The sequence below is a fragment of the Polypterus senegalus genome, chromosome 12 (genome assembly GCF_016835505.1).
Source record: "Polypterus senegalus isolate Bchr_013 chromosome 12, ASM1683550v1, whole genome shotgun sequence".
In the NCBI taxonomy this organism is placed as follows: Eukaryota; Metazoa; Chordata; class Cladistia; order Polypteriformes; family Polypteridae; genus Polypterus; species Polypterus senegalus.
The window spans coordinates 151284837-151299568 of record NC_053165.1 but is presented as its reverse complement, the minus strand read 5'-3'; the positions used below and the strand labels follow the sequence as shown (position 1 = coordinate 151299568).

General features: G+C 41.4%; 1 protein-coding gene across 2 annotated transcripts in view; it reads left to right on the top strand.

Annotated features, from left to right (window-relative positions):
* The window catches only part of LOC120539946 (aromatase), a 53642-nt gene extending 47632 nt beyond the window's left edge, over positions 1-6010 (top strand). For both annotated transcript variants that reach the window (XM_039770325.1, XM_039770324.1), the window contains exons 9-10: positions 113-354; positions 5333-6010. In XM_039770325.1, coding sequence (XP_039626259.1) covers positions 113-354; positions 5333-5569 — 479 coding nt within the window. In that variant the 3' untranslated portion in view covers positions 5570-6010. The remainder of the gene's footprint in view (positions 1-112; positions 355-5332) is intronic.
* Positions 6011-14732: the final 8722 nt, after the last annotated feature.

The following is a 14732-nucleotide window of genomic DNA, read 5'->3' as shown; positions in this document are numbered from 1 at the left end:
GTTCTCATGTTCATGTAATGTCGGCTGTGTGCCCGTATTACAGTGCAGCACGGCCTGTCAGCGCCTCTAAGAGTATTGCATTTGTGTGACCCTTTTGTCATCTCCACAACAGGAGACAAGCAAATACAAAATGGAGATCTGCAGAACTTCAAGGTCCTGGAGATGTTTATCAACGAGAGCCTGAGGTTTCAGCCCGTGGTGAACTTCTCGATGCGCCAGGCGACAGAAGACAACATCATCGATGGGCATTTTGTGAAGAAAGGAACCAACATCATTTTAAACATCGGTCTCATGCAGAGAGGAGAGTTTTTTGTGAAACCTCATGAATTTAATCTGGAAAACTTTCAAAAAACGGTAAGCAGACAGATTGGGTCGGAATGATTCCTTGGGGCTCAGTGTGCGTTCTCTGGAGAAAGAGAAAGCCGCGCAGTGTACATGCTGCTCTTCTCTTCTAATGTAGCGTTTTGCTTTTTTTCCTCCTTCACCCTTTTATTTTTTTCCAATATCCTTTCACCTCCTTAGCGTTACATTTTTTTCTCGAAAAACGGCTTGACAAAAATATTTTTGTTAAATCTCATCAATCTATTCTTAAACATCCATCCATTATCCAACCCGCTATATCCTAACTACAGGGTCACGGGGGTCTGCTGGAGCCAATCCCAGCCAACACAGGGCGCAAGGCAGGAAACAAACGCCAGCTCACCGCAGACTCTTAAACATGAAAAACACTAAAAGTACAAAGTCAGAAGTGTAGAAAGTATAAAAATATCACAAACAATAATAATAATAAAAATAATATGAGCAGCACACTGAGCACATGTGCGAGTGACACGTATATCCCTTTTGAATTCCCAGAATCCCTCTCGTTTCACTAACCATTTCAGTTTCACTTTCTGAAGATAGAATGTCATCCCTGCTGATAAGAGGCGTTCCTTACGAGACGCCATTATGAGGTCAGAGGAAGATGTGTCTACACTGTTGCCCGGGTAACGCTTGGGCCTGACGCGGATAGAACTTTTACAGTCTGAGTGATCTTCGGTCTAACGCTTATGTGAGATACATCAATACCGTTGCCCGAAAGACACTCAGGGCTAACACTTTCAGCACTATTTTTACAGCCCGAGTGATGCTCAGGTCTAAAGCTAAGGAGGTTAAAGCAGGTGTGTCCACCTATGACCCTGGAGGGCTGCTGTGGCTACATATTTTCTTTCCTGCCACTTTCTTAATCGGTAACCAATTTCTGCAGTTAGTTGACATCTATTCCCTTTATTTTAATTCCATTTTCTGCTTTCTCATATACAAGTATAGGAAAAGTATTGCAATCGTCCAAAGATTCAATGTCGAGATTTTGATAAATTTCAAGGTTTTAGACCTTCCTGGCTTTCTCGTATACGAGGTATAGGGAAAGTATTGCAATCGTCCAAAGATTCAATGTCGAGATTTTGATGAATCTGAGGTTTTAGACCTCCCTGACTTTCTCATATACTAAGTATAGGGAAAGTATTGGAATTGTCCAAAGATTCGATGTTGAGATTTTGATGAATCTGAATTTTAGACCTTCCTGACTTTCTTGTATACGAAATATGGGGAAAGTATTGGAATCATCCAAAGATTCGATGTTGAGATTTTTATGAATCTTGAGGTTTTAGACCTTCCTGACTTTCTCGTATACGAAATATGGGGAAAGTATTGGAATCGTCCAAAGATTCGATGTCGAGATTTTGATGAATCTGAGGTTTTAGACCTCCCTGAGTCCAAAAATACCATTTTTGGAGTTATGTCTTTGTGTGAGTGTGTGTCTGTGTATAAACACGATAATGTGAGTACACGTTCACTTAGGTCAACCAAATTTTGCATACAAGTATTATGTACAAAATGTAGATTCCTATCAACGTTTGGACTTTTTCCATTAACCGAAAAATTTATTCAACCTTACTTTTATAATTATTATTCAATATATTATTAATTTGATTTGATTTGTTGTTGATGGGTCTTTAATGTACATAATAATATAAAAATATAATCATTGACTTTGGTTTACTCCTCAGAAAAAAACAAAACAAAGAAACACACACATGCAGGTTATCATTGCTACACTCAAGCACACTTTAATAATAATAATAAGAAGAAGAAGTCAAATATTGCAAATAAACAATACATTAATTAATAAATAAATAATACAAGAATAATCTCTGTGTTTTATACACTCACAACTGTAAACCCACTTTTGCCCACCCCTATATATTGTGAGCAGGTGCAGGAATGACAGGTCAAGCAACAAAGAAAGCTGTAACACCAACCAGGTCGTCCCATTTAATACAAATGTCCAAAAAAAAAAGTACGCCTTGAGGCGGAAAAGCAAATTGCCACTCGGGCACAATAACAAAACAAACAAAAAAAAAGCTCTTTAGGGCTTTCAAAAAAAAAAAAATAATAAGCAAGGGTCATCCAGTGGGTTACTCCAAGTGGAAAGTGACGCCTCCTTGCAGGCAGCCGGGCTTCTTAAAGAGCTCAGACTCGAAGGGGCGGAGCTACATTCCCTCACTGGGCGGGATTTGGTGCTGTGAGGCGAGAAGGAGAAGAGAACATTACAAGAGGGAACAAATCGTATTCTGTGATATCATCTACTGTTGAATTCTACTTAGTACTTGTAATATTTCTATTTTACTATTGTATTGTATTGAGGATTTCTTTTGTTCTGTGTATTGTATTGTATTGTATTGACCCGCCTTCTTTTTGACACCCACTGCACCGTGCAGCCCAACCTACCTAGAAAGGGCTCACTCTTTGAACTGCCTTTCCCAAGGTTTCTACATTTTTTTTTCCCCTATTAGATTATTTTTTGAGAGTTTTTCCTTGACTTCTTACAAAGTCAATGCCTATCAAGAGTCAGGGCTTGTTAAAGTCCATTGTTGCAATTCTTGTGTGATTTTGGGCTCTACAAAAATAAATTGTATTGTATTGTGTGCCTTTGTTGATGCTTGGCTACGTAATTTTGACTCAATGGTACAATCACCAAAGCTCTGATTTCCCCTTTTGTGTCAGGTAATTGGGACTTGTGCCATCAGTCAATGCTTATCCAAAAAGAGCTTGTAATCCCCAATTGAATCCAAGTGGCTGCAGCGTCCATTGTAATGACAACTTGGGATCGATAAAGTGCTGAGCGGAACTGAACGCCGTGGTCTTGATGGGCAGGCTGAACATCTGAATTGCAGCTGAGGAGATGCCAAGGTGTGACCTCAAAGGGGCAGACGTCACCTTCATCCTGAACGCTTTGGTCTTTCTGCTTCAGTTCAGCTCAGTTTATTCTTATATAGTGCCTTCTTACTAGACCTCCCTGAAACTGCTATGATAAAAATGATAATATGAGAGGATTCATTAAGAAAGCCACAAATTATAAAATAAGTTAACACCCACAAGCAATATGCAACATTGGTTGGACATGCGTATATGCTTAATATATGAAATTACATATTTTCTGTGTAATTAATTTACACCTCTTTGCAGAGATCTCTTTTACTGTGACGTTGAAGAGCGCCTTTTGGTTGGCAAATGAAATCCAACGGGATTCAGTGTTGTAGACAAATAAAATGTCAGAGCTTCAGAGCCCTAGAAATGTCAACGGCTGGTCCTCCAACTGGCCATTCAGTCTCCCCTGAGCTTTTAACAGCCCAACAGTGCAGGCAGCAAAGGCCTTTATTCTTTATTATTATGTACTTATGTCGGTAATTTTGAAATAATGTATCATGCAATTTGTTTTCCAGACTCCTTTTTTTCTCTATCTGACTGTAAATAATTTACTGCCCTCTAGTGGTCCAGTGAAGCCTACCCTGTATGTACTGGAATATAATATACAGTGGGATCAGAAAGTAATGAGACCAGTCTGCACTCATTAACCCACAATGACTAAGTGAAAGCCCATTTTCAGAAAAGTTTGTAAATGTATTAAAAAGCAAAAATTGAAATCTCCCATTCATACAAGTATTCAGACCCTTAATTTGGCACTTTGTAGAAGCCCCTTTGGTAGCATTTCCTGCTTTGTGTCTTGCTTGGGTAAATCTCGACAAGCTTTGAGCCCCTAATTTTGGGCAGGTGATCCCATTCTTCCTGACAGACAATCTCAAGTCTGTTTGATTGGATTGTCAGGAAATTCTGCAAATTTATTCAAAATTCAAAAACTGCAATCTCTCATTTATATAAGAATACTGCATGTACTGTATGGATGGACAGACAGACAGACAGACAGATAGATAGATAGATAGATAGATAGATAGATAGATAGATAGATAGATAGATATGAAAGGCACTATATATAATAGACAGATAGATAGATAGATAGATAGATAGATAGATAGATAGATAGATAGATAGGAAAGGCACTATATAATAGATAGATAGATAGATAGATATGAAAGGCACTATATAATAGATAGATAGATAGATAGATGTGAAAGGCACTATATAATAGATAGATAGATAGATAGATAGATGTGAAAGGCACTATATAATAGATAGATAGATAGATGTGAACGGCACTATATAATAGATAGATAGATAGATAGTACGAAAGACACTATATAATTAATAGATAGATAGATAGATAAATAGATAGATAGATAGATAGATGAAAGGCACTATATGATAGATAGATAGATAGATAGATAGATAGATAGATAGATAGATGTGAAAGGCACTATATAATAGATAGATAGATAGATAGATAGATAGATAGATGAAATGCACTATAAGATAGATAGATAGATAGATAGATAGATAGATATGAAAGAAACTATATAATAGATAGATAGGTAGATATGAAAGGTACTATATGACAGATAGATGCGAGTTCAGAGGAAACAAGAAGATGTAAAAAAAAATGTAAGGGTGGCTTTTTTGAACGGACGTATATGTCGGGGTCTGATTTTATGATCGATTTTTCGGGTTTCAAGACCTGACTTATACGCTAGTATACAGTGTACAGTAATTGTTCATAGGATGCGAAGACATAATTTATATACAAATCTCTAAATGATTTAATCCCATTCGTTTCCCAAACATTAAAAACTGTGTAAGTTCGAGAGGGTAGAAAGTTGCTAGTCCTTATCGATCTAGAGAAGTCTGTTGAACACCGTAGTCTGAATCCCACCTTTCTCGCCAGTATCACCACAATGTGCTTTGGGTTTCAATGGCAACACACCCTGTTTAGGTACATGGAGGTGTAAGTGGTTGTAAGGATCCAAAAACGTCATCGTTCTGACAGCCTAACGCACTTCACGTAAGACATACAGTAACTTCCCTGCTTTTTATTTTCATTTTTTTTGGACCCTTGCAGGTTCCCAGTCGCTACTTCCAGCCCTTTGGCTCAGGCCCCCGGAACTGTGTGGGAAAATTTATCGCCATGTTTATGATGAAGGCCATCCTCGTGACCATCCTGAAGCAGTACTCCATCCAGCCTGCGAAGGGCCGCTCGTTGGAGAACATCTCCAAAATCCACGACCTGTCCATCCACCCGGCCGAGCCTGACGGCATGCTGGAGATGATTTTCATCCCAAGACGACTCAATGAGTAACGGGACAGAAAGAGACTTTGCCTTTTGTACCTTTTTCTTTAAATTTGTCTTTTTCTTTGAACTTTTTTGTTCATTTCTTTCAGTTTTTGCAAGAAGTAAATATCCGCAAATGGCAAACGTGAATTAAATGGTCATCCATAATGTGGACTAATGTTTAAAAAAGGTTTTAGTAAAAGTGTTTATTGCTGTGATGATTACTTAAGACAATGGAGAACATGAGCAGATGCACTCGGCCTTAGTGATTTAATACGTAACTACAGGAGCACCACTGAATACTACAGAGGTAAAAGCTAATGCTTGTATATAAGCTGTGAAATATGATGTGTGCTACAGTCATGCATTCTTAAAGAATTAAACAGATGATTTCAGTTAGCTGTCTTGCTTCTTTGCAACAAATATGAATATCCTTGCTAATAAAAAGATGATCATTTCTCACACAAACTCGTTATGGAATTGTCTTTCATCCCTCCATGCTGTTTGGTGTAACTCGGTTAAATTTGGTGCCCTACAGACACAGACCCCTCAGTGTGTTAGACTGGCATTAAGATTTGGTGCGCTGAAGATACAGACACAGACCCTCAGTGTGTCAAACTGGCATTAAGATTTGGTGCCCTACAGACGCAGACCCCTCAGTATGCCAGACTGGCATTAAGATTTGGTGCCCTACAGACACAGACTCCTCAGTGTGTCAGAGCGGCATTAAGATTTGGTGCCCTACAGACAAACACCCCTCAGCGCATCAGACTGGCATTAAGAATTGGTGCCCTGAAGAAACAGACACAAACCCCTTAGTGTGTCAAACTGGCATTAAGATTTGGTGCCCTACAGACACAGACCCCTCAGTATGCCAGACTGGCATTAAGATTTGGTGCCCTACAGACACAGACCCCTCAGTGTGCCAGACAAGCTCCGTTGACGATATTTAAATGACAACAAAACGTTTTTTTTTGGCGGCGGAGTGTGTGTGTAGGTGGTGTGGTTGTTATAAACTAGTGAACACATTTACAAGTATGCATGGCGTGATGTTCAGGCGTTCCGAGTGAACTGTGAGAGACGTGCAGGGCTTAGGTGAATTGGCGACGCTAAATTGACGTGCAGACGTGCGCGAGCATGTGAATATGCGTGCGTGTGCCTGTTCAACAGCACCCCGCTCCCGATGCTTACAGACTCCAGTTTTTCTTGCCCTGGATAATTGCGTTTAGGAAATGGATGGATTGATGGAAAGTCTGAGCATTTTAAATGTTTTATTTACTCCATCAAACAGAACATTTTGTTTCTCACCGTGGTGTGTGGGACGAGTGACTGAGGTTTGCTCTGACCGCCGCACCGCTGCAAGACGGCACATTCAAGCGTAAGGTGGATGGCACAAGAACACGCGCCCTATCTGACATGTAAAAGAGGAAAATGCAATATGCTGTACAAATTCTGCAAGTTTAAGTTACCTCTCTCAAGATAAAGCCGAAAGAGTAAAAGTATCCGTAATCTGTGTAATACTTGATATTTCTGTGTTTTAAGGAAATGTGACGCGCAAGAAGAGTTGCTTACAATATTCATTGATTATTAACATATTAACAATAGCTATGGCTTTTAAAATAGGAAATGCGCAATATAAAGAAACTATATTATTATTATTATGAAAGAAAAAAAAAGATTTGAGTAAAACACAACCCTTTATTGGAAATTTATTTTAGTAATAGATACATCCGTTTTGGTGGTTATCAAGCCGCTCCAGCCCCCCTCAAACTATTATCCGTGGTCCACACTAGGTGTTCTTCTCTCTATATCTACCACCTGAAGCTAAGCACGTTCATGCCAAGCCAGTACTTGTATGGGAGACAATCTAGGAAAAAAGCTTGGGATGCTGCTGGAAGATGTTTGATGTGGCCTGCACGACTTCAAGTCCTTCTGATCATTTTTTGCTGAAGACACCTATTGGGTTACTTTTGGTCATAAGGGTGTCATTTCCTGCACATCATATGGTCCAAGCATTGACTAAAATGAGGATTTTTCCGGTTCAGAGGGACACAAATAGCGAGAAATCCCCAAACTCTCGACGTATTTTATAACTGGCCAGCTGGAGGTTTCTTGTATTTCTCGTACGGGTAAGTCTGGAGGCGCCGGACAAAAACAAAATGTCATTTCGAAGGGTTACGAACACAAAACAATAATTGACTTTATTTGTATCTGGCAGTGCTTCGCCGCTCCGTGTTGCCATGCCCAGTCTGCACGTTCCATACGTTTTTTGTCCTCCCACCTCCCCAAAACGCGTCCATGTGCGGAGAATGGGCGACCCTATAGTGGTTACAGCCTCAGTGGGTACTGAAATAGACGGCCGCTGCTTCCTGCCTTGTGCTCAGCGCTGCCCAGATCGGCTCTGGTCAACCGCAGGCTCGCGAAAGTGACAGTCTGTGTTCTGCTAGGAATTCTTTGAATTATAGTGACATCTAGTGGACAAAATATATTGCTCCATCTCCTGTAGAAATTAACGTAAAAAAAATATAAAAATAAATAAAAATAATTTAAAAAATTTAATTTAAAAAGTATAAAGAGAAGAAACTGTCAAATTCTGCATTTTAATGTGATTGTTAGCACATTTAAATAAAAGCTTTAACTTACAATCAATTTCATCCATTATCCAACCCACTATATCCTAACTATAGGGTCACAGGAGCCAATCCCAGCCAACACAGGAAACAAACTCCGGGCAGGGCGCCAGCCCACTGCGGGGGGCCGCACACACACACACACACACACCAGGGATCGCCAATGCACCTAACCTGCATGTCTTTGGACTGTGGGAGGAAACACGCAGACAACATGCAAACTCCACGCAGGGAGGACCCGGGAAGCGAACCCCGGTCTCCTAACTGTGAGGAAGCAGCACTATCCACTGCACCACCATGCCATCCACTTGCGGTCAATTCCCATCCTACTTGGAATGCTGCCTCATTCATCTCTGGACATTTGTGGATTTCTTACACTCTTAAAAATAACAGCTTTTTATTGGGGTGTGTGGCTACTCGTTGAACCTTCGCTTCTCAGTGAACCACTTTGGAAAGTGTTCTGTGCGAATAAAACTGGTTTGTTGGGCTTTGAAAAGGCGTCTGATATAAGCAAGCCTAGTGGCTAAAGGCTTTGGTGGTTGAGGGTTCAAATCCCACAACTACGAGGAAGTCACTTCACCTGCCTGTACTGCAAATTAAAAAATAAATACACAAATGTCCCCAATTACAATATCTCTCTCGAATGGTGTAAGTCACCTTAGATAAAGCTGGCAGACAAATAATAATATTAGGGCGGCACGGTGGCGCTGCTGCCTCGCAGTTAGGAGACCCGGGTTCGCTTCCCGGATCCTCCCTGCGTGGAGTTTGCATGTTCTCCCCGTGTCTGCGTGGGTTTCTTCCCACAGTCCAAAGACATGCAGGTTAGGTGGATTGGCGATTCTAAATTGTCCCTAGTGTGTGCTTGGTGTGTGTGTCCTGCGGGGGGTTGGCACCCTGGATTGGTTCCTGTGTTGGCTTGGATTGGCTCCAGTGGACCCCTGTGTTTGGATTCAACGGGTTGGAAAATGGATTAATAATATGGACAAAACAGGAATCTTTAAACTCAGCCTCATTTATGCCCGTTTTCGGCACCTTTGGCTATAACTCATGTCATGCTTCACTCAATATTCATGTTCTACACCTCAAAATCAAGGCCAGACTGTTCTCTTTCATGTGTTCCTACTGAATAAGCTGAAAAAAGTATTATTATTATTTTAACCAAAAAATGCATTTTAAATGTTATTCTTAAGCTTCCATCCATCCATCTATCCATTATCCAACCCGCTATATCCTAACTACAGGGTCACGGGGGTCTGCTGGAGCCAATCCCAGCCAACACAGGGTGCAAGGCAGGAAACATACCCCGGGCAGGGTGCCAGCTCCTAAGATTCCAAACACTATAAAAGTGTCAGTGAATGTGCCAGGGACACCCAGATAAAAACAAGTTACAGTATCTACAAGTCATATTTCTTTGTTTAGTATTTTAAAGCAGTACAAAAAAAAAATAAAATAAAATAAAGGCTTCTTTTTTTCTGCTTTTACTGTTTTCAAAAAAGTTTACACCTCCATTATTGAAGACCCCAGAGCCGCGTCTCATTCTGAAGGGCAGACGTCACTCCGTCAGAATGAACAGAGTTATGTCGTCTCATAAACACCTTTACAAATTGGGACTTTATTTTTAACAGGCCCGTCTTAATGCATCGGCACGCTGGGCAGTTGCCCGGGAGCCCCCTGCTGATCTATGTATGTTGTGACTTGCTGAGTGTTTGTGTAGGTAGGGGTCCCAGTTCACTGCTTTGACCCAGGGGGCCTATAATGCTAAAGACGGCCCTGAGCAAGACCCCAGTCAGTCAGGCTGGAGGAGGTCATTTCCAAAATGATAGCCATAAGTACAAGAAGCCCTCGAGGAGGCGTCCTGAGCCCCTTGCTCTATGCTGTCTTTACCCAGCATTATTAAATCTGCGGCCGACACCACCGTCATTGGGCTGATTTCTAGGGGGTGACGAGTCAGCGGACACGACGGAGGTGGCCGGCCTTGTGAAGTCGTGTCAGGGCAGTAATCTCTTTCTTAACAGCAGCAAAACGAAGGAGATGATTATTGACACACCGAGGTAGAGAAGTCAGCAGCCACCAGTGGTGGAGAGAGGGGCCACATTGCAATTTCTTGTCATTAACATCTTTGAGGGTCTCACTTGGACCTCCAAACGTCACACACCTGGCAGTGTTTGTACAGGGAGACTCTAATGGGCAGGGGCCTCGAGTTTGGATGTGTTCCTCACACAATAATGAAGCGATAGAAGCAAAATAAATACAGTGCATACCGCGATAGATGTGTAAGTGATCCAATTATATTCGGTGTTGGAAATGGTCGCCTTCTTCTTTGTGGAAGAATAATTTTAAGGGAACATAGTTTTCATGTTAAAGAAATAGCATAATAATACATTTTTTTATTCATACAAGGCGCCTTTCTGAGAACTCAAGGACACTGAACAAACAATAAATAAATAAATAAAAGACACAATTATTCTTCTATATAATTTGATACTATCCGTATGTATGGTGTTCGCGTTAATACCTCGACGCAATACAAGTTAGAACCATCCAATGGGACTCTGCCTCTGTATTTAGAACATAACGTGGCAAAGGCGGACGCAGTATTGCATGATTGGCTAAGAATGTTCGAATGCTTCAGTGACGCCGCTGGACGGCCGAGTATAGTAAGTCGTGTTGGTTCGAGCAGATAACAGTAAGTTCGGTTGGTTTGGTGGAGCGTACTTTTCAGGACTAACATCGTCGACTGACTTAAACCCTTCGACAGCTCCGGAACCGTAAGTAATTTAGAACGTATCGCCATTTTGCTCGGTACGTCGAAATCTATCTTTGTGCAGTTCGGTTTTGGCATCCGTCCTTCTGACATCTATTGGCAAACTGAGTAATGACGGCTGGGTGTTAACAGCGGTCATTGTTTAAATTTGAGCCGATCTCAGATCTAAAAATGATCACGCCAACATAATTATTACTCCGACTCTGATTAGAGTCGTAAAATACGATTTGTTTTGAAAATTTGTTTGGCAGAAAAAATCAAATGAGGCCCAGGAGATCAAATGAGAGAACTGCGCAGGTTGGCATATCCAGAGAGGTGTTGCAAATTACAAGATCGTTACACTAATGGTAAGAGAGCTTCTATTTATTTTCCATCTCAATGCCAATAAAGAGGTACAGGACGAGGTAGTCTACCGCATCAGCAGGTCCTCAGAAGGCCACACTCACTCATACCAGGGCCAATTAGAGTGGCCAACTACTGTTTTATAGCACCCCCTGTGTACAGAGTTGTCTGCACATGGACAGCTGCCTCAAGCAGAGAGACTGACATAGCTTGGCATAAAAAGACCAAACGGTTGTCTTAAAGCCTGAGATACCCCTGTGCCACCCACCAAAAACAGGTGCCCACTCACCATGCTGCCATGACTTTTCATCATGACATTTTAAAACCAAAACCCTATGAGAAAATGGTAATCGTCTACTCCTGGGGTGCCCAATGCGTTGATCGCGGAAGAATAATTTTAGGGTAACATAGTTTTCATGTTAAAGAAATAGCATAATAATACATTTTTTTATTCATACAAGGCACCTTTCTGAGAACTCAAGGACACCGAACAAACAATAAATAAATAAATAAAAGACACAATTATCCTTCTATATAATTTGATACTATCCGTATGTATGGTGTTCACGTCAATACCTCGACTCAATACAAGTTAGAACCATGCAATGGGACTCTGCCTCTGTAGTTTGAACATAACGTGGCAAAGGCGGACGCAGTATTGCATGATTGGCTAAGAATGTTCAATTGCTTCAGTGACGCCGCTGGACGGCCGAGTATAGTAAGTCGTGTTGGTTCGAGCAGATAACAGTAAGTTCGGTTGGTTTGGTGGAGTGTACTTTCCAGGACTAACATCGTCGACTGACTTAAACCCTTCGACAGCTCCGGAACCGTAAGTAATTTAGAATTTAGAATTTAGAACAATTTAGAATTGAATATGATTCGATATTTCTAAGCTCAGTAGGTAGTGAGTTCCAGAACACTGAATGCTCGGCTCCCCATGGTGGTTAGACGGGCGAGAGGGACGGTCAGGTGGATGGACGAAGAGGATCTAAGGTTACGGGAGGGAATGGCAACATGAAGAAGGTCAGACAGACATGGAGGGGTGAGGTCATGAATGGCGATAAATGTTAATAGCAGAATCTTAAAATCAATTCAAAACTTAATCGGGAGCAAATGAAGCTTCTGCAAGGCCGGAGTAATATGGCGAATAGATGAGGTTCAAGTAATGATGTGAGCTGCAGAATTCTGGACTAGCTGAAGCTTATGAAGAGATTTATTAGAGAGACCAAAGAGGAGTCCAGCCGAGAAGTAACAAGACTATGAAGAAGAATGGCAGTGGTATGGAGAGTGAGGAAGGGGCGGATGTGATTTAAGATTACGTAGGAGGAAGTAAGCAGGCCGGGTGATGTTATTAATGTGAGATTGGAAAGATAGAGTACTGTCGAGGATGACACCCAGACTCTTCACCTGAGGTGATGGGGAAACAACAGAGTGATCGATAATAAGAGAAAGATTATTGGCTTTGGGTAATGATGATTTTGAACCAATGAGGAGAACCGCAGTTTTGTCACTGTTTAATTTAAGAAAATTCGAAGAAAACCAGGATTTAATTTCAGCAATGCAGTCAATAAGCGAAGGTGGTGGAAAGGAAGAGGTGGGTTTATTAGCAAGGTAGAGCTGGGTGTCATCAGCATAACAGTGGAAATTAATGTTATATTTATGAAAAATATTGCCAAGGGGAAGAAGGTAAATAATAAAAAGAAGAGGCTCCAGGACAGAGCCCACCTTTAGGTAACACTGGTGGGTTGGGATGTGAAGGTTTTAAGCTGACTTAAGCATAAAGGGTTAATAAATGTCAGAAACCTTTGCAGGCATATCAGGAAGCCAGATAATGGTTAAGTGAATGACAAAATGTACACTGAAATATAAGAAATGGTTTAAGAAAAATACTGAGATGGTCAAGTAAATAAAGAATGTACCAGAAGAAAGGCTGATGTAATATATAAAACTAGCCGATGTAAGAATACGAACGGAAAACGGTGAGAAAGGAATTCAGAAATCAAGAGGAAAGAAATACTTCTTGAAAGACGCAGCTGTGAGCAGATGTTTTGCTGGAGAGGACAGATAGTGAGTCGAAAGATCTAACCGTAGAAAAAGCCACGTACAACAATAGTTTAGTTGCATGTATCTTGGACTTCCTGGAAATGTGGATGGTAATATGATCATTTTGCCTACACGTACGTTATTTTCAGCCTTTGCTTGCAGTGTGTCTGATAGTCCTTTGTATTATTCCATGATTCGCAGATCTTGTTGATGTAATTTGAGATAGTTGAGATGCGCGCCCTCTATTTTAACATACACATCTACGACGTACTGTTGGAATAGTTTGCAGCTGGAGAGCAAAATACTAAATTTATTCCTCATTGATAATCTGTACAAGTAAAACTGGCATTGAGTAAGCCTGATTCAGTTGGCGGTTCTTTTATCGGGAACATGTTGTAAATCTTTGTGCCAGCCAATGTCTCCATAAGGGAATAAAAGTGGGTAAGCCATAGGATCGCAATTCATATTGAGCGTGGAAATCTGTTTACAGGAGTTGCCTCTGGGATAGATGCAAATCTCCCTTTCAGCAGGGGATTCACCACCTTCTCCGATGAAAATCGCAGCAACATCGGTGTGACATGTCGGGGCATCGTATCGTCCTGCCCAGGGTTTTCCTTGAAAACCATTCGTACAGATGCTGTTGGACTGGACTGAGCGATTTCATGCATGTGTTTGTATGATATAGCGAAGGGGCTGATGGTTCTGAGCATGGAATCCAGCTGGAGAAGTAAATTTTCGCTGCATGCAGAGTTTGCTTTATTTTGCAAGCGTACGTCAGTACCTTGCGCTGTGTCAAAAACATACAACTGCCCGTATCCTGGAGAGGTAGAAGTGTTAGCGTATAGTGGAGAGATTTGGTGATAAATTTGCCCGTGTATTTTAAAACAGTATGGTCTGTGGCCAGGAGGTTGAGTTATCTGTGGAAGAGGACGAATAGGAATCGAGAAATGCGTGTGGGCGAGACCAGTTTTGAAGAGGAGCCGCATGCAGCGTGGGGAAGGATCTAGAGGAGGACGAATAGGAATCGAGAAATGGCATGTCGGCTGTGTGTGGGTGGGACCAGATTTGAAGTGGAAGCAGGACGAACCAGAAGAGAAATATATATATAAGAAATGTACTGAAGGATGACTAAGAGATGACTGAGAAGTCGGCACGTGTCCTGTAAAGAACCAGAATGGATGGTTGTTATATGCGCCGAAATTTCAAGGGTGGTGGCTCAACTCAAAGGTATAAGAAGAACCAGAATATAATATAAAATAAAAGTCCATTATATTAAGGGGCCTTGCTCAAGGGCCCACCATGCAGTGCTGATTACAGCACGTTGCTGCACCCACCACACGATGAACCACCTGGATTGGGACCCGAGTGCGGCAGGTGGCACCTCAGCACCACACACTAGTTCAAATGGTGT